We start from the raw sequence: 27,123 nt of genomic DNA on the forward strand, positions 1-27,123 counted from the left end.
ATTTGAATTGATTTTGGAGCATCAAACATCTCCACCCAGGGTTTTCATCTTCATCCTCGGAGGAAAAATCCCTCATTTTCTTCTGCTGAACGAAATTCAGCCATCATACCAATGCAATTTCCGATCCGGAGACCCAAATCTGTGACAAGGAATCGCGGTTACCTATAGGCATGCACTGGTGGCAAGGCGCCTTTACGTCGGCGTCGAAATCGCATTCTGACGATGACAGCGTCATTGTTGGAGGTGCGGATAGTAGGTACTCCTTGAAACCCAGCTTCTTCTCCTCGGTGCGGAGCCGCCACCTCACGCGCGCAAGGAAATTGCGGCACGTTACGGAGAACGACGTCCAAACGTGGCGGTCTCCTTGCCAGAGTACACATTCCAGGTCGCCATCTGCGTCGCCTCAGCCTCTCCCTTTACCAGAATTGCAGGTGCTTTTAAGGCGTGACCCCAAGTTCGCCTCGTCCAGCTCCAACGGCGTTCCCCTGCCCTCGCCGCGAGATGTGGTTCAGAATCAAAGAGGATGTGAGGAGGAGATTGGAAGAAGCAGAGAAAGGGAGGCAGCGGAGGGGTTGGATGCCGATGCCATTGATGGACTCAATGGTCTTAAGAGGTATTGGAAAAATGAAATTAGTTGCTATAAAATGGAAATCATTTTGATTGAATTGTGATTACATTGTTGTGCTTTGAAAAAAAAGAAAAAAAACATATTTTATTGAATGCATATGTTTTATGCCATTGGTTGTCATCATCAAATCATTTATATATTTATATGCATTTTATTCGTTTTTTAGTTCTAATGATGTTGCAATGTTGTAAAGGCCGTGCATTTATTTGGTAACGACGTCCCCTAACACACTGCAATTGGCTTAGGCATGCAAGCAATCCTGAATCAGCACCTCCCGTGTTTGATATAGATAATTGGTTTCTTCTCATTACAAGTTGATGTTTTCTTTTCCTTTTAACTCTACTGGTTAGGAACAATTTTATGAACACATAAACCCTCTTTCTAATTTGACTTTATCCTCTTCCGTCAATTATATAACGGCAGTTGTTGCTTTAATTTTATTAACAACTTCTAATTTTCTTCCTATGATTTCAGCTCGTTAGTGTTATTTCTAAAATTCAAGTCTCTAAATATTCTTATAGAACCAGTATTATAGGTTCCATTCATTTATGCATCTAGGATTTTTTTCTTAAACATTGTGTAATGTTGTTTCTATTTCTTGTATTTGTTTATTCTCGTGCCGGCAGACTAGCAGGCCAAGACACAAGAGCAAATTCCGTACTTTCTGATATTCGGTCGTCCAGGAAGTCGCCTCAGAAGCTAAAAGTCAAAGACAGATCATCTAATATCTACAGTATTAACATCCCTATAAGTGCTCCAACTAGCCCATATTCAAGCCCTGTGCTGAGCCCCCCAAGAAGTGATATGTTGGCAAATGATTACATAACTCCCCCTGGTATTTTCCAGGTTTGGTCTGCCCCGGAGATCCCTCATTCGGAAGGGAATCCAGGTCTAGTTTTCTATCCTCAACTGGCTTTCGAAAAAGCTGCATCAAGTGTAGATAACTCACCCCTTCAAAGTCCAAGAGTAAGTTTTCATGTCTATGGAACAAGTCCTCCTATGAAAACATCACCATTTCCTACCAAAATGGCCCATGAAACCTCATTGGCACCTTGGGAAAGTAATACTCAGGCCATCGTACATCCCTTACCACTTCCTCCAGGGGCTGTCAATCCTTCACATCCTGCATCACTTTCCCCAGTTGCAGCAGCTAAATCTGATTTTTCAGGAGCTTCCATGCCTTCACATCCCACTCCAATCTCAGTTTCAGAAGCTGTCATCCCTTCATGGCCTTCTCCGGTTTCTCCACTTGCAGCTAAACCTGAATTGGTACCCATCAAACACCAATGGCAAAAAGGAAAGCTTATAGGGAGGGGGACGTTTGGAAGTGTGTATGTGGCTTCCAACAGGTATGCTGTTTTGAACACACTACTTCCAAGATTTATTAACACATCCTTTAGTTATTACTTTCTTTTTGTCATCAGAGAGACTGGAGCCTTATGTGCAATGAAAGAAGTTGATATTTTACCAGATGATGCAAAATCTGCTGAATGTATAAGACAGTTGGAGCAGGTTTTTTTCCACTTTATTTGCTTGCAATGTTTTAGATTTTAGATTCCAATTGGTCTGTCTTCAAATGTAGATGATGCTGGATTGCTTCCTGTAGGAACTCTGTGGATTTCTTATTGCTTATGCATGATTGACCTATATGTGAAATCGGGATATCAATGAATGTGATTGCTTGCTTCCATACTTTTGCATTTTATTCATGCTAGAAATGGCAGAGCAATGTAATGGTATTGTACTACAGAGAAGAAGATTAAAAATATATATATATATAGGTAGTTAATCGAGAGATAATATTCTTTAAAAGTTTAAAAGGCCTGAATCTCTCATTCCATTCTATGGATCTTTTGGTAATTATCCCTTGATTTTCTTAGGAGTCTTATGAAATTGATTTGTTTTTGTTAGCTCCGAAATTTAGCTTGCATGAAATTGTTCGTCAGGCCCTACTTTCCACAAATTAACCATGGATTAGGGAAATAACCTCATTGATGATGAAACATAATCATTGTAGCGCCCTTACCCGAGCCACTACTAAACAGACTAATAAGCATGCAACATTAAACTTAATAACGACAATTAAACAGCGGAAACCAAATACTTAATCATCTTACAACCCAAACGAAAACAGAACAATAACATTAGTCTTATACATTAATACAACCATAACGAAAACATAATTCTGAACGAGAAAACGACAAACCACATAAAACCTCCATTGGATCACCACCGAAAACCCAACTGCTCTAGCCATTGCCCTGGCCGTCCGAACCGTCCAACCTAAGACCTGCCCCGTGGAATGGGGTGCCCAAGATGAAAACAAGGACGTGAGCGACAATCGTCCAATACGAGAATGTACGAGTATACAAACTAATATAATGCATGCGAAATGCAATATGCTCGGATATCAAGGATCAAGTCAAGAATTCCATGCTCAGTCTAGAGAGACGCCTGAGTGTGTAGTCTCTGATATGCCCTAGGCATGTTTTGGCTCTCACACTCATCATCAAGACGTGGATCTACAATTTCCAGGTCATCAGAGCCCGCGGGTCTCGTCGGACACTGTAGCTCTCGATGCCCCATCGTCTACAATACAGAATAGGGCTGAGCGGCCCCAACAAACGAGGTATATCTCAAAAGATATCAGGCTCAACATGATATGTCATGCATAATATGCCAAAGCAGTAAAACATGTATCATGCAACAGATAAATATGCAGCATATAAGTGTGTATACTACGCTTGGATATCTTAGTCAGTACATCACGTACCTCACTAAAACAATCTGACAAAGATATCTGAACCTAGGCAATTCCAACATAATGAAATCACTATCAAACCAGATCAAACATGCTACAAGGTTCTCCTTAATGTTCCTTAAATAACTATTTAAGGCTTTAGGATTATACCTGCATCCGTCGTCAGCCTGCTGATGATGTCTCGATCTCAGTTCACTGACCCCTCCTCGAGTCGACACTAGCTCCGAAACTTCCTGCACCAAAATGCCTTAGAAACTGGCTAGAAAACCTAAGGTATATGGCTAGAACTCTCTCTGAAGAATGCGGTGTAGGAAACAAAAGAAATCAGCTTCCATTTATAGGCTGCATCCGGACTAGTTCAGAAAATCCGAATCAATCTTATCTGCCACATGTCAGAATCTCATTCGTCTAGTTGGATTTCTCGGAATATGTAATTTGAAGTAGATCGGGTTATCTCTTTTTTAAATTCTGTAGATCCCTACAGCTTGATCCCGAATTATCAATTCTTTAATAATACTTAATTAACAATTCTTTAATTATCTCTTAATTTGTACTTCATTCAAAATAAGGATTCGGGTCATTACAATCATCTTCTTTTTTTGTAGGCTGTTCGATGTTGTGGTTTCTTACCTGATACTTTCATGCACGATTTGCATATTCTTCTTGCTACATTTATTTTATCAGCAGTTGGACTGGACACTTAATTTCCAAATGCTTTCAGGAAATTAAAGTTCTTAGTCATCTGAAGCATCCAAATATCGTGCGGTATTTTGGTAGTGAAATAGTGAGTAACTTTCTTCTATGCTACAAACTATATTTTTGGTGACTTTTTGTAAGATGCTCATGTTAAATTACACTTCATGTTCATGTAGGTTGGAGAAAAGTTTTACATATACCTGGAGTATGTCCATCCTGGTTCAATCAATAAATTCATCCATGATCATTGTGGGGCTATTACAGAATCTGTGGTTCGCAATTTTACTCGTCATATTCTCTGTGGATTGGCCTACTTGCACAGTAAAAAAACCATACACAGGTAATTGTTTATGTCTTAATGTCATGTCTGATGTCTATAAAATGCAGAAGAATTTATTTTCCAACGAATCATTGTCGTCAAAGTTTGAACATATGTCAATTGATAATGGATGGTAAGAACCATGTGTCCAGGCTGAGGCAACAAACCCATGCAAACAGGGCATATGCACGCAGCGGTTTCCAAAAATAATGCTACAAGTGGACATGGTTTTGAGTTGCTTGGAAGTTGTAACTGCATTTTCAATACATGTGACGATCTGCTGTTTCAAAATCAACAAAATTAAATTGCTTTATTGAATACGTTTTTTGACTACTGTAATGTAATCAAATGAAAATCTAGATTTAATCATTTTCTCGTAAAGCAGTTTGCTAAAAAACTGTTCGGTGTTTGACAAACACATTAGGTGTGACCACTCTGCCCACAACTTGTCCTTTGATATGTATCATTATACTCTTACTGTATCATCAACATGTTCTCAGCACGTCTTGGGTGGAGGGAAATATATGATATAAGTAGATAATTTTTATATTATATTGAAGTATTCTAAAATTCGGCCTAGGCGCCGACTAATCGACATATACATCCTAGGCGCGGCAGGCAATTAGGACTTTTTGTTTTTTAGGGCTTTTAATTAAAAGCCTAATTAAAAAAAAAAAAAGAAAGGTAATTGAGTTTGCGTCCGATGAAGAACAAGTTGTTGAAAATTATGGAGAAGAATGAGTGGAGTAAATTTATGATATTTTATTAGTTGTGTAATTTTGAATTCATTTTAAATTTGATGTTATCGTGTTGGAGTTATAATTTGTGATTAATTATGTTGATATCTTGGAATCTGTCTAGCGGCGTATAGTCCCGACCTATGAGCTGGTCCGACGCTCGACAGGCGCCTAGTGAATTTTAGAACCTTGTGGTATCCTATTTGTAGATAATGTAGATATACATTTAGCTAGATATTTTAATGCGTATTCTGCTACTTGAGGAACCATGTATGTAGTTTTAGAATTATTTTAAATATATTTAGAGCATCAACTCTTATGTAACTTGGTTAGCTATTGTTGCCTTTTTAGGGACATTAAGGGTGCTAATTTACTTGTCGATGCATATGGAGTTGTCAAACTTGCTGATTTTGGGATGGCTAAGCATGTGAGTTTATAATTTCTCTAAAAAAACTATTTTTTCAATTTCTGTATTTGGAAAGTAGTTTCTCTGGAGGATGTTGACCAAATTCGCATTTTATGGAAAGATAAATATTTAAAACAAGGTTGTATGTCTATCAAATACTTGCTGTCCACGAGCAATAAAATCCTCTGGGTTACTGGTTTCTCTTTTGTCTTATTTTGTTTTATGCTCTGTGTTGTGCTTGCATTATTCAAAGTCACTGCTAAGATGGGCTATCAATTTACAGTTTCTTTTTCATTTGCAGCTGACTGGGCAGGCAGCTAATCTGTCAATGAGGGGTAGTCCATATTGGATGGCTCCAGAGGTACGTATGTGTTACTACCTTAGGTTATCTATCCTGGCAACCGTGGCCAAAATATACTAATGTTACATTTTTTTTTGCAGCTCTTGAATTTTGGGATGCAAAAGGATGCTAATTCTGATCTTGCTTTAGCAGTTGATATATGGAGTTTGGGCTGTACCATAATTGAGATGCTGAACGGAAAGCCCCCTTGGAGTGAGTATGAAGGGGTAAGCACAAATACTACAGGCTCATTTTGCTAGGTTTTCACCTGGAGAAAAAATGTCAGTTGTTATGAACTTACTAATTGATCAGATTACACTCGAACTCTGCAAATATGTTTGGACAATAAGCAAGTTCTCTGGCTTTTTCTTTTGCATCTTGTACTCAAGCGCAAACACCTCCAGGATTCCTCCTCCTTGTTCCAAGCATTATATTTGTGTAACTTGGAGAAAGTCTTTGCTTGATTTTAGTTGGGCTTTACTGAAGGTGGCAAAATAAGTTGGTGTATTGTATCTGCATGTCAATATGTTCATCTTTAGCTATATTTAAACCGAGTGCTGATGGTATTTCTTAACTTTTTATGAAGGGATTGTCCTTTTCTTTTTTCAGGCTGCAGCGTTATTCAAGGCGATAAAGGAGACTCCTCCAATACCTGAAACACTGTCAGCAGAGGGCAAGGATTTCTTGCGGCGCTGCTTCCGTAGAAATCCAGCAGACAGGCCAACTGCAAGCAAGTTACTGGATCATCCATTTGTGAACTATTCACAGCAGCCTGAAGCTTGCTCGCAGACACGTAAAGAGAGAAACTTGATGGTATATTGGTTTGAAAGTTTGAAATCAAAACTTTCAAACCATGAATTTCATCCTTTCTCAATTTAAGTTCTTATATAACAAATGTAATGGATTTCAAATATACCTAGTAGTATCATTTGGAACCCAATCTCCAAATCAAATATCTCCACCCAAACCAAAAATTCCTTCAATCCAAACACTTCCTTAGCAAACTACCCTTTCTATTTTGACAAGAGCATTTTACGTAGCGATGATTTTTGAAATTATGTGCATGTTTAAACAGGATGATATGCAATTCATAAGAGAGCGACTGAATCAGAAATCTGATTCGGTGCCTGTTTCATTTGACTCACAGATCAAGATGGCAAAATTGTCTAACAAGTAAGATTTGTTCCTTCACTCTTGACCCGCTGGTTTCTTATCTTGTATTTGGACCATATGCATGCAAATTCTATATTGGCATTTGACTTACTATGTCTCCAGCTCCAGCTTCATGCGTAATTCTTTTTCTCCAGCATGACCAGCCAGCGATGTCATCACCAAACACCCCATTTAGCTGTTGTCCCCCTCGTTTCTCCTCGTTCAACGCTTGAGTCTCTTCCTACATTATCACCACTAAGCATGGGACAACATTCAAAGAGTGGCACCACTATAGCAAATCTTCCCAGTTCTATCAAGCAGGGTGCTGGTATATGATCATAAAACAAGGGAATCACCATGTCTTTTTCATTCGGTGTTTCCCTTAAGCGCCTGACCCACAATTGTCTTGGTCAACCCTATTTACACTTTTAGGTATAGCTTGCAGCTTAGGGAGTTTGAGCAGGTATTTTTACCGTGTCAATGACGACTCGAGATAGGGACGTGCTTCCGTCCCTCGAGTGTAGGGATTGTAGCTGTAGAGTTTGAGTACATTGGGGAATATGGAGCTGCAGTGTCTTGGTTATCTGAAGAGAGGTTTCCACATGTGCCCACCTGTATTTACGCCATTCAAAATGGTTCGGCAAGTCAGATATAGGAAGCGAAATGTATCAAGTTTTATTGTTCATCGCTTTAGATTTTGCTGCAATCACAATGTACCTTGTAATCTGAAGAGAGGTTTCCACATGTGCCCACCTGTGTTTACGCCATTCAAAATGGTTCGGCAAGTTAGATATAGGAAGCGAAATGTATCAAGTTCTATTGTTCATCGCTTTAGGTTTTGCTGCAATCACAATGCTATTCAAAAGAAAGTAGTTACAAGGGTGCGTTTTTTTTTTTTTTTTTTGGTGGATTACAATGATATGATTTTTGTTGTGCAAGCATTGCAATAAAGTTGGTAGCGAAAAAAGTTGTTCAGTCTGTGTACGTCGTACTCTTGAAGTTATTGATGGCAAAATCTGCATTGATACTGAGCATATCGATCCAATGATGCCAGCATGATCATCATTCACTACAACAAAAATGACTTTTCGCAGCGCGCAAATTCGTTTTCCGCGGCGCACTATTGCACGTTGCAAAGTTCCAAACGGTTGAAAGTTCAAGATTATCCGCAGCGTATATGTGCACGCTGTTAATATTATTATCAACGGCGTGCATATGTACGCCGTTAATACTATTATCCGCAGCGTGTAATGTACGCCGTTAATAGGGAAAAAACATCTAAATATTAGCGACGGTTTTTGACAAAACCGTCGCTAATTGGCGTCGGTTTAAATCGAATACATCCGTCGCTAAACTAACGACGGTGTATAAATTAACGAAGGTGTTTAAATTTAGCGACGGTTCCAAACCCGTCGCTACATGTCGCGACAGTTTAAAAACCGTCGCTAAAATTTGCTTAAAAATAAAAAAAAAATTTACTTTTATAATTTAATAAATTTTAAAAAAACTACAATACAACTACGATAAATTGACCGATGATTTTAACTAACACTTTAAAAATTAACCAAAAATTGAAACAAAAAAATTATCTAAATCGAAATTAAAATCGTATAAGAAAGAAAAAATTTAAGTGTTAGTGAAGTTGTGTGGAAGAAAGTGGAACGGAAATCGGATATTTATAAACAATTTGCGACTATTAGCGACGGTTCTCCGTCAAACCGTCGCTATTAGCGACGGTTTGGGTATAATCGTCGCTGATTTAATGCTCTTAGCGACGGATTTTATTAAAACGTCGCTAAACGCGACGGTTTTTTCTTAAACGGTAAATCGACGACGATTTATTGTATACCGTCTTTAAATGTTGGGACAGTTTTATAAACCGTCGCAAATTTTAAATTAGCGACGGTTTATTTAAAACCGTCGCTAATTTAAACATTTGCAACCTTTTTCCGCAGCGTGCTTTTAATGCACGCCGTGAATGCATGGTGTATTAACAGCGCACATTATTGCACGCTGCGGATAGTATATAATATTAATTTTCGCAGCGTGCTTTTAATGCGCGCCGTTAATGTATATGTTATTAAAGGCGCGCATAAAAAGCACGCTGCGGAAAGTATATAATATTTACAGCACACATAAATACACGCTGCGGATATTACTTTCCGCAGCGTGCTTTAAATGCACGCCGTTAAAAGTAATATTCGCAGCGTGCTTTTAATGTACGCTGTTGATGATGTGCTGCGGAAAACCATTTTTCTTGTAGTGATTCTCAACTATTTTTTTTTAAAAAAACTTGTACGGCTACTCTTTTGAAATATTAGAAATGTTATGTCACGCAATATATAAATATTTAATTGTTATTATCAATTAAAAAAATTTCTACATTGAGTCCAAATGAAAGTTGTTAATTCGATACTAAGAATGTCGATAACAGATGTTGCTACATGACAGAGTCAAGGATTCTTCTGTAAGTTTAATTTTCAAGGTTTATTGTAGGTACGAACAACCGGAGCGTGAAAATTTAAGGAATAATTTAAGCTCGAAATTTATAAAACATTATCGGAACACATAACGGTGGGTCTGATATTTAATATCACGTTAAGATTCAGAGTTAACTTAAGCTCAAAAATTAGTTCAAGGTGGATGATTGTCTAAAACTATATATACAACTTTCAATGACTTATTCCACTCGATGTAAGACTGTTGGATCAATTTTATTTATATGAACTTATATGTGAATAATTATGCATTGTTTATTGTCTATTAAGTTAAACTCAAAATCAAAATGATTGTTAAAGTTTTGATTATTATGATTTAATGTATCTAATAGGTTATGATTATTTAATGCGCAATATTTGTTTTTATGATGAGCTAAAATATAAATATCATAATATAATGATATACATTATCTATTGAGTTATAGTCTCAAGATCACGTGTGATCACTTTTCCTATTCTCTATTCCATTTTAGGAAATAGTTCTGAAAAGAAAGCTAGAGAATTCTATCAAGGAAAATAGTGATAAAATCTGGAAGATCATGACTCGTTCTTAAATATTATGACTTCAGGTATGCTTCTACTTAAATTTTAAATCAAATTCTTAATGATTTAACATAATGAATTACATAGTTATATGGATTTTTCTTATTAATTGGTATCAGAGTCACTCATGTTGAATCATTGAAATTTGTTTAAAGATTATAAATATGCTTTGTTTCTATATCTGAAAAAGAAAATTTTGTTTAAAATTTTCTTCGATATGACTTTAGATTTGGAAAAAAATTATGGTTGAAAACAAATCTTTTAAAGATTTGGTTTTGTTAAATATTTGTTTTCAGTAAAAAAAATTTGGTTGAAAATTTTGATGATTTGGTATAAGATTTTGATTTTCATACAAATTTTATTTCATAAAAAAATAGAGGAAAATCGAAAATTTACCCAAATTTTCGCCAAAATCGAGTCGGGGCACATTAGAGCAGGGCGAAGCACACGTAGATGCGCGGCCCTGGCCGTAAACTAGCCGCGTGCTCACCAACGCAGGGTGCGCATAGGCGCGTCCCCAATGCGCACCGACGTGGCCGTCATGCAGGGGCGCATCCTTAGGGCACCCTCACCACGAGTTTCTGGAATTAATTTTTTTCGTTTATTTTTATTCGATTTAAGTTAAATTTTTTATTATTCAAATAATTATAAGGTTATATATATATATATATTAAAATAGATTGATTGAAATAAAATATCGTCAAAATGACCTCTTTATGGAGATTAATTTTATTTTGAAATACAAAAGAATTTTGTTATATGAGATTTATATGAATATTGATCGTCCTCAAGGAAGGTTCATATTTAATATAATTACATATACACTTGTAGTAGTAAACATGTGATAATTGTTCGATTTTCATGTGATTAATAAATCTGCTTAAAAGAAGGTTATTATTTGACATTATACTTATTATTAGTGTTTGACTGTTGCAGCAGGATATCACTGACATGTTAATTTTTTGTATAAAGATAAATATTAATGGAGTGTTCGGTATCCTGTTTATGGAATTTATATTAATTGAATTTGTAGTATCGAGTGTTTGCTACTTTACCAAAAGCTACAACAAGTGGTAATGTTGCAATTTAAATCTTTTAAAGTGTATAACAGCTCAAGCACCACGTTTCAATTAATCTATCTAGCAGAGACAATTATTGCACCAAAAAATCTTCATCACAATAATTGCAGTCTATGCAAACAATGAAAATCGAACCCGTGACCTTGGTTTTAATACCAATTGTAGGACCGAGCGCTTGTCACTTTTCAAAAAATATAGTTAGTGGTAATGGTGTAACTGAAATCTTTTAAATCGTATATCAGTTTAAGCGCCACTTAGTGGGAGACATGACTTTAAAGATTTGTTATACCAGAGTTCGAATCTTATCATTCCTTAATTTTTTTTCCTTTCAAATTTTTTTTCCCTTCTTCAGTTTTTTTATATCAAACATATCCTTTAAAATAATAAAAAATAAAAATGACAAATAAATGAAAGGGGAAAATGGTTTGATTCTTGGTCAATTGCAATTCATCGTGAAACATTTCTCATCTGAAAAGCAGATTAAGCGATAAAGACAAGAGAAAATCGCGTGAGCATATTCTTTTAAATTTTAATCACAATATTTGTTAAGTTTTTTTGTCGTTTATGGCGTGTTTTTATTAAAAATGGTTGATTGGTGCTATATGGAATCTTTGAATTGAAAGATGGGTTATGTTACATTTTTTTGGAAAAAATTTTGATTTTTCTACGTCTTGTTTGTTTTACCGAGTGAAACGAATAATGATATTTTTTTTTCTACCTTAGAGGCTGTGAATTGTATTATCAAATCACTTCTACTTTTCAGACGATACTTACCATGTAATTTACATCTAACTTTACTTATCATGTAGTTTGATAAATGTTGTTACTTACACACAATTTGTTTTGCTTATTCTTCTAATTTCTACAACTATTATCGAGTTCAAAAAAATAATTCTCAATTATGAGTTTTATCAAAACTAAGCTTCGAAGCGAAATAAATGTATCAATAATATTTATTGAAAGAAAAATTCTGAATGATCTAAAGGCTTAACTAGTTTCTTTAGGTTCTTTTGAACACCATGGATCGTAGGATTGCCGGATTCGCGTCGATTTCCAAGTCTTTAAGAGCTGGTAGAAAAGGCAATCTAATCAACTTGGGACAAACGTAGACCTTTCACACTTTGTAAGGAAAAAATAATAATGTGAATTTGGTATAATCCATCCTCCAAGTTAGGTAATTCCAAGAGTTGAAGCTTTATCAATGTGCATACAATTGATACAAACAAATATATAATTTTTGGACAATGTAGTTAAATCACAGTGCAAAAATTTTGTCAATCGTCTATATTTTTATAGGGATATAGATATAGATTATTCTTATTGTAATGGAAATATCAGTTTCAAACTCTAGATGTGCTTCCAGCTCCTTGGCTATGTTTTTCTCCTGGTTATAAAATTTGCTACATATTCGATACAGGTAATATATCAAATCAATTTGATCGAAGTTTCCTTTCATCCGAAAGCAACTTCGCGAATCGGGCAAGAGCTTCTTCGTTTGTGCCCTCTCCTTGAACAGGCTCTGATCTTCCTGTCTCCAAATTAATCCTCGAAACGGGCTTTTTCAGAAGGCTACGACCAATAATCACAAGAGCCTGCAAGTTCCTTATGGTCGCAATATCCACAGATGATGTATCTCCCGTCAACATATCCTCCTTTGTAAATATATAATAAATGGAGTTTTTAATTTTATAATAAATATATATTAAGAAACAACGGATCAAAGTAGTGTTTGAAAATAAAACTTTTAAAGAAAAGTTCACAGTAACTTTTTTTCAGCTTTTCCAAACACTGCTTAAATATCTTGATATATATATATATATATATATATATATATATATATATGTGTGTGTGTGTGCGCGCGCGCGCGCGCGCGTACCTGGATACGAAGGTAATTTTTTTCGGTGTTTAGCGATTGAAAAAGAGTAGAGACATGAATATCGACCATATCGGAGCTGGCGGCTCCGAACATATCGATTATGGGAGTAGCACCATTGTTGTACACCCAGGAGAGTAAGCCCCAACGTGCAGCATCTTCGGCATTGTACTTCTCTTCATTTTTTGCTATCCCAGAGCCTAATGATAGAACCAGCATCTTGGTGCTGTCCATTGGTGTCATGTCTACAGTCTCAAACTTTTTCAACAATATTTCTTTGGAAATGTGTGTTATGCCCAATAAGGACTGCCAAAAGTTCAAATTTTAGCCCATAAAAATTAAGATTTAGCCAAAAAAAAATTCTAATAGTGTAAAGTTAATTTGACATGTATTATTTTATATTTTGTTAATCTGTGTCAAATTTCTGGTTCCACCACCGCACACAGAGAGAATATGACAAATACTTGCCGGATTGTTGGCCGCAAGGCCTCCATCAACGAGATCAAATGTGCGTCTGCCTTGATAATCCTCGGTCTCAAAATAGTGTGATGGAAGATATGTCGGCGCTGCAGTTGTACCCAAACAAATGTCCGATAACAATGCATTCTTGGAAGCATTTGCTATCCCCTATCCAAATATTTTTTAAAAAACAAAAAATAAATAATAAAAATAAATTAATCAATATTTTATTAGATGATTACAATTAAATGTTAATAAATTAATTACCAAAAAAAGAATCAACGATCTTGTGTCATGAGTTTCTTACATCTTTAGTACTGAAGATGACAGGTTGAAGTCGCTTAATATCAAATGTTGGTATCACTACATCTGTTAAGGTTTGGCTCACCGTCAGATTGCCTAGCAATCCCCGAATCAACGATCGCAAGTACTTCCCGTCGTACTTCGGCCCATCGATCAAATTCGCCGCCTTTCTCAGAAAATTGCTTCGACTTGAACCAAGATCAAGAAGATATAAAAATAATTATATATGAAATATCTCAATTCTCAAGGGTCCTAGAACCAATATAATATTGGGCACATTCTTGAGAATACTTGTGCATGCATGCAATATGCATACCTGCTCTCGGGGAAGATCTTTGGGCCATGCTGCAAGTAGAAACTTGCTATGTCCTTTGCCTCATATGCAGGGCGATTATCTTGACCAGGAGCAGTCAGCATGGTCGTAATGAGAGCCCCTGTGCTCGTTCCCGCGACCACATCGAAATAATCTGCTATTCTTGCATTCGGGCCATCCAATTCCTGTCACGAAAAGAGTTGTTAAAACAAGCCTGGATCGGATTATGAAAATTTTGTTCAAAAAATCAGTCTTCAATCCATAAATAGAGAATTTAGTTTCTTATAAAGTCGATGTCGGATTTGCGATATTAATGTTACATACCTGGAGTTTGGCTTCAAGGAAGGCGAGCATGGTTCCCGGGATAATACCTCTTATACCACCTCCATCGATACTCAAAATTGTGACCCTTTGTCCTTTAGCATTAGCATCAACAATTGAGAACAGAGAAAAATGGAGAAATATGTTTGGCAAAATGAGCGCGAAAACGGACAACCCTTTTGTCCATTTTTATTCACGAATGACAAGAAAATGTACAATTCCAGTTCCAGTTATTCACAAAAATGGGTCCAGAATGGATACAAGGAGCCCAAATTATGTGATTCTGAAATTATCTATATGCATTCCAATACAATCCTAATTAATCATTAAATCCCTTTAGTAAATTTTCATAGAAAAAAATCCAATGACCCAACTGCTTTCAGGGAAAATTTTCCCTATTTCTTGTATGTGTGTCTATATATATATATATATATATATTCCACCAATTATTTCCTGATTGGGATGTCTTAATTCTGCAATATTCTCTTCCGAATGTGACGCTCCTTCAACCATTGTATGCAACAAGTACATTTTGCACCACAAATGGTTTCGGTCCCGTTATCATGTCCCGCCGCGAACAAATGGTTTCGGGGATGTCTTAATTCTGCAATCTTATAATGATCAGCATCAATTTTTATTTTCATCATAAATAATAATATTATTTTAACTAATTTATTTATTATTATTTTTATTCATATAAAAATTCCTTCTCTCGTTCACTTGAAAGAAAGATTCCGAGTCTTGCTTGGTTAATAGCTACCACAAAGAAGCTAACTTTAATAATAAAAAAAACATTGAATATTTGATAAAGAAGACGAGAAATTTGACTGAGTTTATCAGTGTGAATTGATTAAAGTAACATAAGATAAGAAACAAAAGGTATACAAATATGAAAATAGTACGTTAAAAAAATATGAAAATAGTACGTTAAAAAATACATGCAACTGATAGAAAAACCGATCAATTGTGAATTTGTGGTAGTCGATGTCATGACAAAAGGGTTGCCACATAATTTTCTAATACTAAAGCCATTGCTCTAAAAAAATATCAGACGATAGGCAGGCTATCACTCTATCTAAAAAATTGGAAGAGGAGAACCGCCTATCACCTAGACGGCGTCTTTTAGAACACTGATGGAAGTTAATAAACTATATATCACCTATAAATAACTCGTTTATCCTATAAATAACTCGTTTATCATGACCAATTAAACTCATTATCATTCCGAGTCAAACAATTATACAGACGCTGCATGGACGTTCCAACATGTACAGGACTAATATTTTAAAAAGAAGTTATTTATAATGAATTACAATGGGTTTCTTATAAAAATTTGATTTAATCATTTTTGTAAAAAAACAAGTAATTGTTACAGTGGGCCACCACCGTGCGTTGTCGCGCTTGCACAAGTGACGACGTGTCTGATCTGACAATTTATTAGATCTAAAAAACACGGTTGTAAAGGAAGAGAACCATGTTGGGCCATCGGTCCATTTAAGAAACGAAACAGGCTTTCCCCTGGTTCGGCCCAAACAATGTGCAAATCGTACGAAGATGAGATACCTCGTTTGATTCGCGTAGCATGATCGACACAGCTCGAATCGCATATCTCCGTGCCATTCTTCTCCTTCTCCTCCGCCGCATTGTTGTCGATCAGCTGAATCGAATTGTATTCGAACTTCGGAAGAGTTTTTCAGCTGCTCGGTCGAAGCTTGATCTCTGTAACTTCATGGCCGATTCCGATTCCAGGTTTGTAAACGCTCGTTTGTGTATAGTGTGTTGGTTTTTTTCTTCTGCTTGTTTTGTATCTCCGATCTCTGGTGAGCCGTTTCTCATGAAGAAATATCAAACATCTGGTTATACTTGTTTAGTCTTTGATAATTTGTGATCATTTGGTGAAGGTGGCTGAACGGCTCTCTAAGGGAGCCTAAAATATATGCAGTGTATTCGTCTGACTTGAAGCGGGCATTTGATTTGTTAGCTATCCCACGTCAGTTAGATAAAATTTTTGAGAGTCGCATATATGGATTTAGACAATTGAGCTAACTTTTGGGTTGAATTAGGTCTAAGTTCCAATCTTAACATGATATCAGAGCTCAGGTTCCACCGCTATGTGTTGGACTGCTCATAGTTGGGTTACCAATCTGCTCATAGTTGAGTCATTTGTAAACTTCACGTTCTAGATGTTCATTCCTGTACGTGACCGTGATGTATTGGACTACCCATACTTGGGCCACCCGTTCTGGCCGTAGTTGGGTCATTTGTAAATTTCAAGCTCCAGATGTTCATTTTTGGGCGTGAGGGGAGTGTGTTAGTTGCCCCACATCGGTTGGATAAAATACCTGAGAGTTGCATATATGAATTTGGACAATCATCCCCCTTGAACTAGCTTTTGGGTTTGAGTTATGTCCAAGTTTCAATTTTAACAGACAATGCGTAGATAATAGCACCAAGCTTTGGGGTGCTTGAGGTCTGAATCATGGATCAATGTTTAAATTATCGAATTCGTAAAATGTGCATCGATATCTTTTTCAGAACTCTAAAGGTGCAGAGTTTATGTGGAAATTCACCTTGATGTTTTGGTGTTATGGCAATGGGTTGTTATAGGTAGGATAGCAGCTGGTGAAAACTAAGGACAGACTGCTTGATAAATTTTTAACCTTGAATTCCCACTTGGAGTTAGTATATCTTTTACTCCTAGCAACTACTGAACATTCGACTTTTTTATTATATTACACACATATAGTGTGCTATAATGACGGATGCAAGGAGAAGTTGATCTCAGTAAACGATAATATTTGATAAAATAGATATATAACTGAGCCTGTAGAACTTTTTGGTAGCAAAACGTCGTTCCGAATGTCTTGCCATCAGGTAACTAAAGATCCAAACTTGCGATAAAGACATCTTGGAGATCTTCGAAGTGTTATTTTTTCTGAGATAGCCAAAGTTCATCCTGAGGCTCACAAAGTTTTTGTATCTAACCGGAAGGATCAAGAAATCCCAGTATGTTCTTTCTCCCTCTCTCTGGTGTCGGCCAGTCGTTCCCACTTTCCATTTGTTTAGAGTGAACTCTATCTCAGGAACTTTACAAGCTAAAGCTAATTTACAATATACACAGGGTGGTGGAACATTCTATTTTCCTTTGATGGTTGGAACATTCTATTTTCCTTATAGAATTATTTAAGTTTTGTCTATTTTGACGTAACATTATTTGAATAATCTAAAATATTCTTAATTTAATAACAAATGGTATTGTTCAGTATGTTACTTATCAATTTTGTGAGATATATATCATATTTAGTTTATCCATGAAATATTATTATTTTTCGTCAAAATATTAGTTTTTATGATAAATATAGATATCATATATGAGAACGTCTCACAACACACTCACCGTGGAAAACTGGGTTCATTTGATTTTTATAAATAACATCTAACAACTTTTTAAAGAAATACTGGTCATTCTAGTTCACTAGACTGTCGAGCAAAATATGATGGGTAACTAGTGAAAAAATTGATCTGATTGGTGTTCCATAATAGGATTCTATTGGGCACTGAATTAAACGATTCCTCTCATCACTCGTGCAAAATTCGGAAGTGACGTTTCATTGTGTTGATGTGATCAAGATTGTTGTCTTTTTCTCTTTCTTTTAGTTCACAACCACCTACAACATCATACTTTTAGTTGAAATTATAATTTTAAAAAATCAAAGAATTATATATAATATTTTAAATATTTTCCCCATTTATGTATACATGGGATAAGCCTAATTTTATTATCAAATTTCTTTGACCTTTAAAACGATATTTTTATTTTCATGGAACATTTAAAATCGATATTGGGATTGAAGGGGTCCATCACTTTGACTTTGAATTGGAATATAACGTGTTCGAGAAATCATGCTGCATTATCATATCCGTTGTTTTTGTTGTCGAATCAATATGGAAAGAAAAGTGTGCAATGAATCTATTGTGTGGAGAGTAGTGGCAAGTTAAAAGGATAAATTTTTGTGGGCTTTTAGATGAAATCACAATATACAAGAAAAAATTAATCTGGTTAAAATAATATATCGTAACTGTGCTCTTGTTATCATAAGATGTTATTCATCACAATGAAATCAATTGTCGTCGTTGATTAAAAAATGTATTTGAGCCCCTTTTCTCCATTTGAAATTGGGAGATCCCCTTCTATCTGTCTAGGCTTCATTTCGAAAGATGAAGTGGCTCAAGACAAGAATAGGTTGAAGTTATGTCAAGGATATTGTGACAAAGGGGCACACAGAAAGCCTTCCAACTTGTACCAGAATGGGTGTTATTGCAAAAAATAAAAAGAAAATAAATGAGCTTTTTTGAACTCTAGTTTTGAAGGTTTATCTAATCTTGATAGCTAGAAGACTCTACGCAAAGAAAAAAATAGAGATGAAATAGTTTGACATCAGTATGGAACTGCGTCAGTCGTGGATATGGTAGGATAAGTGATGAACTGCGCCTCTTCTATTATATTCATTTATACCTTACTCTTCATTTGAGTCTAACAAGGTTCAGTGCGGAGCCTTACACTGTGATCATTACATCTACAGTAATATAATAGTCCATCATCAACCTCTTTACATATACATGCTTCATTTTTAAAAAAGAAATAAAATTTTATATTGTTGCTCAACTAAGGGTGTGTTTGGTTGAGTGAATTAAACAACTGATAGATGAATAGTCAAACACTTATCTAATGTTTGGTTAAAAATTTAAGATGCTTTAATAATCATTTTGACCCGGTTTAAGATCCAATTTTGTGGATAACTATTTGATTATTAATCTCACAAATCAAGTGGGATACACTATCAAAAATAAGCAAATTACAATTTTCTCATCATATTTCTTAATAGAAAGAAATTATATGAATTAAATTATTGATTAAATTAATAATATCAATATTTAATGAGATGTATAATAAAAAATAAAGTTTACAAATTAATAAAAAATGAATTTTTAATATTAATATGAGTATCAGTATTAGTATTATTTAATATGTTATTATTATTCATATTCTTATCATTATCAATTTATTTTCGAAATTCTTTTTATTAATATGATCAATATATTTAACATTAATATATTAGACTTATTTCTTATTTTATTTTTTTTACTTGCTATCGATATTATTAATATTTTTTTTAAAATTACCTACTTATTTATTTCTCATTACTATTATTATTTAGTTATTATATTTAGGTTATGTAATTATATTGTTTATAGTGGGGGATACTTTAGTCATTTCATGCTAATACAAAAAATTAATCTATAATGTTAAAATTATATCAAACATCATATATTTCATCTCACTATATTATTTGTCCATATATTTCATTTTATAATCCATCTTATTATCAATCATTCATTTATCACATCACACATACCAAACGGAACCTAAGAGTAATAAATACACCAAATTTTAATTAAACTTCAAAGTTGTTAAATCACCTCCATTATTTTCATTTTTTTTACCACTTTTCAGTTGACATTGTTTTCCTGTAAACCGCAATGGATATGCTTTGGGATATACAAGTTGGAAGCAACTCTAATTGTTCGGAATTAAAATATTGGTAGATCATAGTCTATCACAAAACGGGCACGCCGCATGATACAAGCATACAACTGTATGAGTTACATGATCTAGTCCTTCTAGGAAAAATGTCATTGTCATCTTGGCATATATATATATTTCAAATGGTACATGATTACTTCATCAGAACATATAAGAAAGAAAGGAAAAAAAAAAGGGAAATTCCACATTTTTAGGCACATATAACCAAAATGGTGGTTACAAGTTAGGGTTTGGATATTTTCATCTCGAGTCATCATAAACCATCGTGTGAAATAAGAACTCTATCCATTTTTACTAAGCATCTTCAATTTTTTACGCACACATATAACTTTATTATCTTTGTTATATCATACCGTTAGATGATCGATAAATTATTGGTTTTATTATGTCATTGCATTGTGACAGAATTACTACACCAGCCCGAATCGAAAAGATCTAAAACTTGAAACACAATCATTTTTACTGCCACCTTAATTTTTGTATACAAGGAAAAAAAGAAATTGTTTGATTGTTCATAAACGAAAAAGAACTAATATTTTATCTTCTAAAAATTATCATCGTCTACGACTTTTGTTACCCTAAACATAACTTCTTATATCATATACTTTTAGAGTGAGCAAGATGATTAGTTTTTCAAATTCGTTAATTCAAAAAATGTGCCAGCAAAGAATTCGTGAGGTCTCCGTCTTTCCAAGTAAACAGAAGTGACATCTTTTTCTTTTTAAAGTTCAGATATATATTTAATCTATGCTTCGAAAAATACCCAATCCACTTGAAATAAAATTCTATAAGCAAAATATGACCAATCCATATCAAGAAGGGACTGATGTATGATTGAGATTCTTGATTGAATAGTTCTATTATATGACGCAGCCCGATGCGTTGGTTGCTTCGGCGGCAAGAAGGGATCCACATTCATTGTATACTTCATTCACATACGTATAAAAAAATATAACATTTAAATAAAAAAATTAATTACTCAACATTGAATTTATTAACTTGTTCTACTATATGTATGTGTTGAGGAATGATAATTTCATGAAAAAGATTCTAATGAGAATACATGATAAGAAAAACTCTAATTTTCTTGTTTTTTTAATATGATTTTTGTCATAAATGTCTTGTTAAAAAGAAAATAAAAACAATTAATATAATTTTCCGACAAATCTGGAACTCATGATATGAACTCAAAAAATTTAAATAACAATTTATATAAGGTCAAATAATAATCTTTACTTTATATATGTAATGAGAATCGAATATTTGACATATTAGAAACAAAAAAAATATGTGAAATTAAAAATAAAAAAGGTCGCATGGTTGGAGCTTATAAAAGTAAACCACAAATTTTCCATACCATTGTATATTTCAACCCTTTTTTTGGCTTATGTTTGTTCCATGTGGATCTTTATGTATCCATCAATACCTAATCAAGCATCTTAATCAAACACACCCTAATATGATAAAATAATATGTTTTTGTTCCCTAGATTAATCAAATTCAAATCTAAAAGAGCAAAACAAAATCCCACCAAATAGTTTGAAATATTGGAATTGACCAATGGGAAGATAAAGTGGAAGAAAAGTGAATCCTTCTAGCCTCTAGGTATGTGTATGGGGCAGTTTTGGTTTCTTTCTGATATATTCTTTGAGGAAAAAGCAATGCTAGCTCTCACTTTGAATTTTATCTGAGGATTCCCTTGCGGCTCAAGGCCAAGACAAAACATTTGTCTCTTCTCACTTCCCTTCTGTCTTGCCCATATGTATCAGACAAAACTCTGTTCCTTGACATGTATGTATATATACACACTACATCTATACATATATATACGTTTATTATATGCATGTGTAAGTATATACATATATGTGTGTGTATGTGTGTTTTATTTAATTTATTGGTTTTCTGGATTTTTCTAAACTGAAGTTTCAAATGTTATTCTATTCTGTGTGACTTAATATTATATTGTTATATGTCGACGAAACTAATTCTATTGTTCAAAATAAATTAACGGGTGATTAAAGTGACATGATATTTAATTAGGATTGGATACCAAACCATGATAGTCATTATATTGAAAACTGTTAACTATCGTCGTGTTAAATTGATTGCTGATCGGTTTTTTCGTTTTTACGTGAGTTCAAACTCATGTTTCTAAACTTCTCCTAAAAGAAAAAAAAAAGCATCGTAACACCAAGAATTAAAGGAAAAAATTCAAGTCAAAAATTGGATCTTCATTTAAAGTATTTTGGCCGTGGAAAACTTGTGAAATAAAATATTATGGCAAACGGGCAACATTAATAATCAAGAAACTCAACAACCACGCATCCCAATAATTATTTTTCGGAAATTAAATAACAAAAAAATTTAAATTATTTTTGGCAATTAAATCAACCCTTCCAAATTGATGCCACGTGGACTTTAATAAACTGTATGACCTGGACCACCCTCCCCTTCCTCCCTTTACATCCATCATCTTCTTCAATAATATAATTATTATTTTTCTGACCTTTTCTTTTAACCAGAATTAATTCTTTTAAAAAGATTAATTCTTTAAATTCAATTTTTTTTTTATAATAACTTCTTTTTAACTATTATTTTTCTTTGAAATAACAAAAGCAAACATCGTTGTTTACTTTTTATCAGCTTCCTGCATAGATCTCCCTCTCGCCTCCCTCGAATTCGCATTCGCAAGTTGCTACAAGATTTTTCGGATTACGTGCGGTTTAGGTTGATGTTTTCGGGATTTTGAAGATTTGGATTCTGTGTAAAACCCTGATTTTTAGCTCGGGTGGCCGCAATTTTTTGTGTTGTGGGAGCTAGGAAGTAGGAATGGGGATTTGTGTCTCGAAAACCAAGCAGTCTCCGGAGCCCAATTTCCAATCCTCTGATGACATCAAGCCCGAAAAGATCCCAGTTGGGGAAAAGGGTAATTCGATCCCGGCCAAGAGTAATGGAGAAGATGCATCAACTTCGGGGAATTTTGAGGAGAGTGGGAAAAATGTGGAGAACCCAGCTGCAGGTAAGAAGTCACCTTTTTTCAGGTTCTACAGCCCGAGCCCAGCTCATTACTTGTTCTCGAAGAAGTCTCCGGCGAGATCTCCAGCTCCTTCGAGCGGTACTCCGTTGAGGTTTTTGAAGAGGCCGTTCCCGCCGCCGTCCCCGGCGAAGCACATCAGGGCGGTGCTGGCGCGGCGGCACGGGTCTGTGAAGCCGAACGAGGCAGCTATACCTGAAGGGAAAGAGGTGTCGGATGCGGCGGGATTAGATAAGAGCTTTGGGTTTTCGAAGAATTTTTACAATAAATATGATCTGGGAGAGGAGGTGGGGAGAGGGCATTTTGGATACACTTGCAGGGCTAAGTTCAAGAAGGGGGAGCTTAAAGGGCAGGAGGTTGCTGTAAAGGTCATACCGAAAGCAAAGGTACATTTTTTTTCTTGTTTTTCCAGTAGTTTTTTGCCCATTTTAGTGGTGATCAAATGTTTGATACTGCTTGGATTTGTTCAGTTTATGGGAAATTGGATATAGGTCGATCTGATCTACAGGCAAAAGATTGATTTTGTATGGTCTTCGTCTCATTTGATTTTTGTGGATTTTTATATCTAACAGCTGTTTTCTTTGCTGTACTGGAACTTATGTAGAAATAATTTGCGTTAGATGGGGCTATTTATATGAAATAATGTGGGAGCTAGCTGAGGTTGAAGAAGCGGCTTCCCTAAAGGTGGTTTGGGCATCTAATTCTGATATAGGAAACATATGAAAAAACCAAGTCACTGGAACCGTGTATTTTTTTTTATTAATGGAGGAGGGCTTAGTTGTGTAAAACCTTGAATTGGGAAAAAAAATTCATGCAGAAATTTTGTATCTGTTACGGTGCTCTAGATGGTATTTATAGTTTAAACTGTAGATCGGACTATTTACGAACATGTATCAATTTTCCCTTTAGCGGTACTTGTCATCTTTTTATCGAAATTATTACATTATGGATTGAGATTTGTTGAGAAAAAAATAGTCATGATAGGATGGGCTGTACTTTATTTTAACTTCAGAATTTGGTACTTGAGATGGCTTGTATCTTCATATGTTTAAACGCCATATTTAGCGTAATCAGTTAAGTTTACTCTTTTAGATATTATCTTGATTTTCTTCTTAATGTTCTTGTGTGGTTTTATTTGTATCTCCAGATGACCACTGCAATAGCTATAGAAGATGTAAGAAAGGAGGTGAAAATATTGAGAGCTTTGACTGGACAGAGCAATCTGATACAATTTTATGATGCTTATGAAGACCATGACAATGTCTACGTAGTGATGGAGTAAGCTTTGATTGCTTAATTTTAGCTTTGGCTCACTTCTTCTCTTTGCTCAATCTTCTTGGCCGTGACATATTATGATCTGCTAATATCTCTGAATGATCTCCTTGAGGTAGTTCCTCACATGTTCATTTATATTCCCAGGTTATGTGAGGGAGGCGAGCTTTTGGATAGAATACTTTCCAGGTATTTCGTTGGTTTTTGATATACTTGGTTCTGTCTGTGTTACACAATTAGAAACATTACTGCTGTAGGATAGACCGTTGGATAAATAAAACATTCTACTTTTTACATATAATGTGTGTATACCCTATGAATAGTACTCTCCTGAGTCTCCTCGATGCAGCGTAGACGAGAGAAGACTATTTTTTTAATCAAGGAATTGAATAATATAAAGCTGATTTATGTGCTCTGTTGATGGTAAAATAACTTGTTTCTTTTGACAGGGGTGGCAAGTATTCAGAAGATGACGCTAAGACTGTGATGATGCAAATACTGAATGTTGTTTCTTTCTGCCATCTCCAAGGGGTTGTACACCGGGATCTTAAACCTGAGGTATGAATTTTAGGCTATTATGTCTTGTGATGATGGCAAACAGTTTGCTGATACTGATTTCCCCTTTTATAGTTTGTTTATATTCATCGAATCACTATTATTTTCCTGAAGAGTTATGTACTCTTCGTCTGTTGGATTTGCAAATATTTGTTGGATTTGCAAATATTCTTTATTCTCTGGCATAACATTAGCTTGTTACCGAATCAGAATTTCTTGTTCACATCCAAGGATGAAAACTCTCTATTGAAGGCAATAGATTTCGGATTATCAGATTTTGTTAAACCAGGTTCGTTCTATTTTATTATGTTTTCGTTATTTCAAACATTTTTGATGGTCCAGGTTGCTGTAGTTATCAGTTTCTTTGCAGATGAGCGGCTTAATGATATTGTTGGCAGTGCATATTATGTGGCACCGGAAGTCTTACATAGATCATACAGTACTGAGGCTGATGTCTGGAGTGTTGGTGTGATAGCTTACATATTATTGTGTGGAAGCCGCCCATTTTGGGCTAGAACTGAGTCTGGCATCTTTCGAGCTGTTGTAAAAGCTGAACCGACTTATGATGAACAACCTTGGCCTACTCTTTCTTCAGAGGCAAAAGACTTTGTTAAACGTCTGTTAAATAAAGATCCAAGGAAAAGAATGACTGCAGCTCAGGCCATGTGTGAGTTTCTTACGCTGATAAATTCAAGAAAAATGATTTTGATATTGAACAACGCTTATGAAATATGGACTTCAGGTCATCCTTGGATCAGAAATACTAACGACATAAAAGTCCTGCTGGATATATCGATATTCAAACTCATGAAAGCATATATGCGATCATCTCCCCTCCGGAAAGCTGCTTTAAGGGTATGTTTGCGTGGCAAATTTGTTAAGAAAAAGAGAAGTCCTGAACATATTCATTAGAGGATTCTAGTGCCAAGTTTTTTTTTTTTTTTTTTGTTTCTGGGCCGTCAAGCTATTATGGTTTATTTAATTTTTTTTCTTTCACTGGAACTTGCAGGCTTTATCAAAAACTCTTACAGTTGATGAACTATTCTATCTGAAGGGGCAATTTGCCATGTTGGAACCTAACAAGAATGGCACCATAAGTCTGGACAATATTAAAGCCGTTGGTTTTCTGCCTATCGTTCTAAATTTCTTTGTTTCGAATCAAAATAGTGTCTCAGTCTTTTTACTTGCCCAGGCCTTGAAGAAATACTCGACTGATGCTATGAATGAATCACGTATCTACGACTTTCTTGCTTCTGTATGCTTCCGACCACTTATTTTACTCTCTTATTCATCAAACTTCCATGTACTCCCCTGTTCTGAACTGTCCGTTTCATGTTTCAACAGCTCAACGCCCTTCAATACAGAAGAATGGATTTTGTGGAATTCTGTGCCGCTGCATTAAGTGTCTATCAGTTAGAGGCTTTAGATAGATGGGAACAACACGCTCGTTGTGCCTACGAAATTTTCGAAAAGGAAGGGAACAGAACCATCATGATCGAAGAATTGGCTTCGGTAAATGGAAGATTCCACTAGCTCTAGAATCAAAACTTGCAAATTCTATAAAGATTTTAATAAGATCCTTCTATTATTCTTTCTGTTTCTCAGGAACTTGGCCTCAACCCATCTGTACCTGTTCATGCCGTTCTCCATGACTGGATTAGACACACAGATGGAAAGCTCAGTTTCCTCGGATTCATCAAGCTGTTGCATGGTGTTTCCAGCCGGTCTCTTGCCAAAGTTCATTGACTCCTGTGGATTCTTGCCAAAGTTCATTGACTCCTTTGAATTCTGTGCAAACCTTGACTACTCGTAACATTTCCTTAGCGTGCCCGATGGACTTCGTGAAAACACAGAAAAGGCTTGTCCAAATTCTTCTCCACACTGTCTTAATGAACCATTTGACCTCACATCAGTTGCGAAATGCATCGTGCTCGTGTTTTCCTAATGATGTGTTTGTGACTTCGTGTGGCCTCGTCTGTGTCGAGGATCCAAGCTAGTGCGTGGCATTGCTGCAATCTAACAAGGTCCGAATTTGAGCCGATATGTACGTATACAACCATTGTAAAATGATAGTTTATGTGTCTGATTGCTAGGTGGGATCATTTTCAGATGGTTAAGGAACGTCCGTCATACGTGGTTATGTATAATTTGTTTTCCGCTGTTCAAATTTTCTGCGCCAATTACACCTTTTATTTTAATAATTTTAGATGTACCTACGAATTCCTGACT

General features: G+C 35.3%; 3 protein-coding genes across 9 annotated transcripts; 2 read left to right on the plus strand and 1 right to left on the minus strand.

Annotated features, from left to right (window-relative positions):
* LOC142552204 (mitogen-activated protein kinase kinase kinase 5-like) lies at nucleotides 1–7,928 on the plus strand. Of its 6 annotated transcripts, none has more exons than XR_012821725.1 (12): nucleotides 3–613; nucleotides 1,255–1,977; nucleotides 2,053–2,140; nucleotides 4,111–4,173; nucleotides 4,262–4,425; nucleotides 5,493–5,568; nucleotides 5,831–5,908; nucleotides 5,989–6,114; nucleotides 6,497–6,700; nucleotides 6,963–7,060; nucleotides 7,195–7,520; nucleotides 7,551–7,925. XR_012821725.1 is itself a non-coding variant. In XM_075662190.1 (11 exons), the coding sequence occupies exons 1-11, from the start codon at nucleotides 171–173 to the stop codon at nucleotides 7,197–7,199; spliced, it is 2,094 nt and encodes a 697-aa protein (XP_075518305.1). In that variant the 5' UTR covers nucleotides 1–170; the 3' UTR covers nucleotides 7,200–7,928. The 6 variants fall into 6 exon arrangements, 4 of the variants coding, with proteins under 4 accessions (XP_075518305.1, XP_075518271.1, XP_075518044.1 ...); XR_012821728.1 differs by having other exon boundaries at nucleotides 7,195–7,633; nucleotides 7,775–7,919; XM_075662190.1 differs by having other exon boundaries at nucleotides 1–613; nucleotides 7,169–7,928.
* Nucleotides 7,929–12,344: 4,416 nt separating this feature from the next.
* Nucleotides 12,345–14,608, minus strand: LOC142548835 (patatin-like protein 3; the record flags this gene model as incomplete). Its single annotated transcript, XM_075657806.1, has 6 exons — nucleotides 12,345–12,811; nucleotides 13,036–13,338; nucleotides 13,501–13,659; nucleotides 13,799–13,982; nucleotides 14,111–14,292; nucleotides 14,432–14,608. Coding segments are annotated over 6 exons (1,227 nt in total), but the record flags the coding sequence as incomplete, so codon positions are not given.
* Nucleotides 14,609–22,628: 8,020 nt separating this feature from the next.
* On the plus strand, nucleotides 22,629–27,074 carry LOC142552526 (CDPK-related kinase 5-like). Of its 2 annotated transcripts, XM_075662322.1 has the most exons (12): nucleotides 22,630–23,453; nucleotides 24,215–24,345; nucleotides 24,487–24,528; nucleotides 24,789–24,897; nucleotides 25,105–25,183; nucleotides 25,265–25,561; nucleotides 25,637–25,749; nucleotides 25,904–26,011; nucleotides 26,087–26,149; nucleotides 26,239–26,406; nucleotides 26,500–26,649; nucleotides 26,680–27,074. In XM_075662322.1, exons 1-11 carry the CDS (start codon nucleotides 22,863–22,865, stop codon nucleotides 26,638–26,640), a joined length of 1,842 nt encoding a protein of 613 aa, XP_075518437.1. In that variant the 5' UTR covers nucleotides 22,630–22,862; the 3' UTR covers nucleotides 26,641–26,649; nucleotides 26,680–27,074. The 2 variants fall into 2 exon arrangements, with proteins under 2 accessions (XP_075518361.1, XP_075518437.1); XM_075662246.1 differs by having other exon boundaries at nucleotides 22,629–23,453; nucleotides 25,105–25,561.
* Nucleotides 27,075–27,123: the final 49 nt, after the last annotated feature.

The sequence above is a fragment of the Primulina tabacum genome, chromosome 1, assembly GCF_025594145.1.
Source record: "Primulina tabacum isolate GXHZ01 chromosome 1, ASM2559414v2, whole genome shotgun sequence".
Taxonomy (NCBI): Eukaryota; Viridiplantae; Streptophyta; class Magnoliopsida; order Lamiales; family Gesneriaceae; genus Primulina; species Primulina tabacum.

Excerpts from the sequence above, each read along its gene's own strand:
- LOC142552204 (XM_075661929.1), top strand. The coding sequence starts at position 171 with ATGCACTGGTGGCAAGGCGCCTTTACGTCGGCGTCGAAATCGCATTCT. Across the intron at positions 614-1,254 it reads GGACTCAATGGTCTTAAGAG|ACTAGCAGGCCAAGACACAA; the intron begins GTATTGGAAAAA and ends TCGTGCCGGCAG. Across the intron at positions 1,978-2,052 it reads GTGTATGTGGCTTCCAACAG|AGAGACTGGAGCCTTATGTG; the intron begins GTATGCTGTTTT and ends TTTTGTCATCAG.
- LOC142552526 (XM_075662246.1), top strand. The coding sequence starts at position 22,863 with ATGGGGATTTGTGTCTCGAAAACCAAGCAGTCTCCGGAGCCCAATTTC. Across the intron at positions 24,898-25,104 it reads ACCGGGATCTTAAACCTGAG|AATTTCTTGTTCACATCCAA; the intron begins GTATGAATTTTA and ends TTACCGAATCAG. Across the intron at positions 26,012-26,086 it reads GTCTGGACAATATTAAAGCC|GCCTTGAAGAAATACTCGAC; the intron begins GTTGGTTTTCTG and ends TTACTTGCCCAG.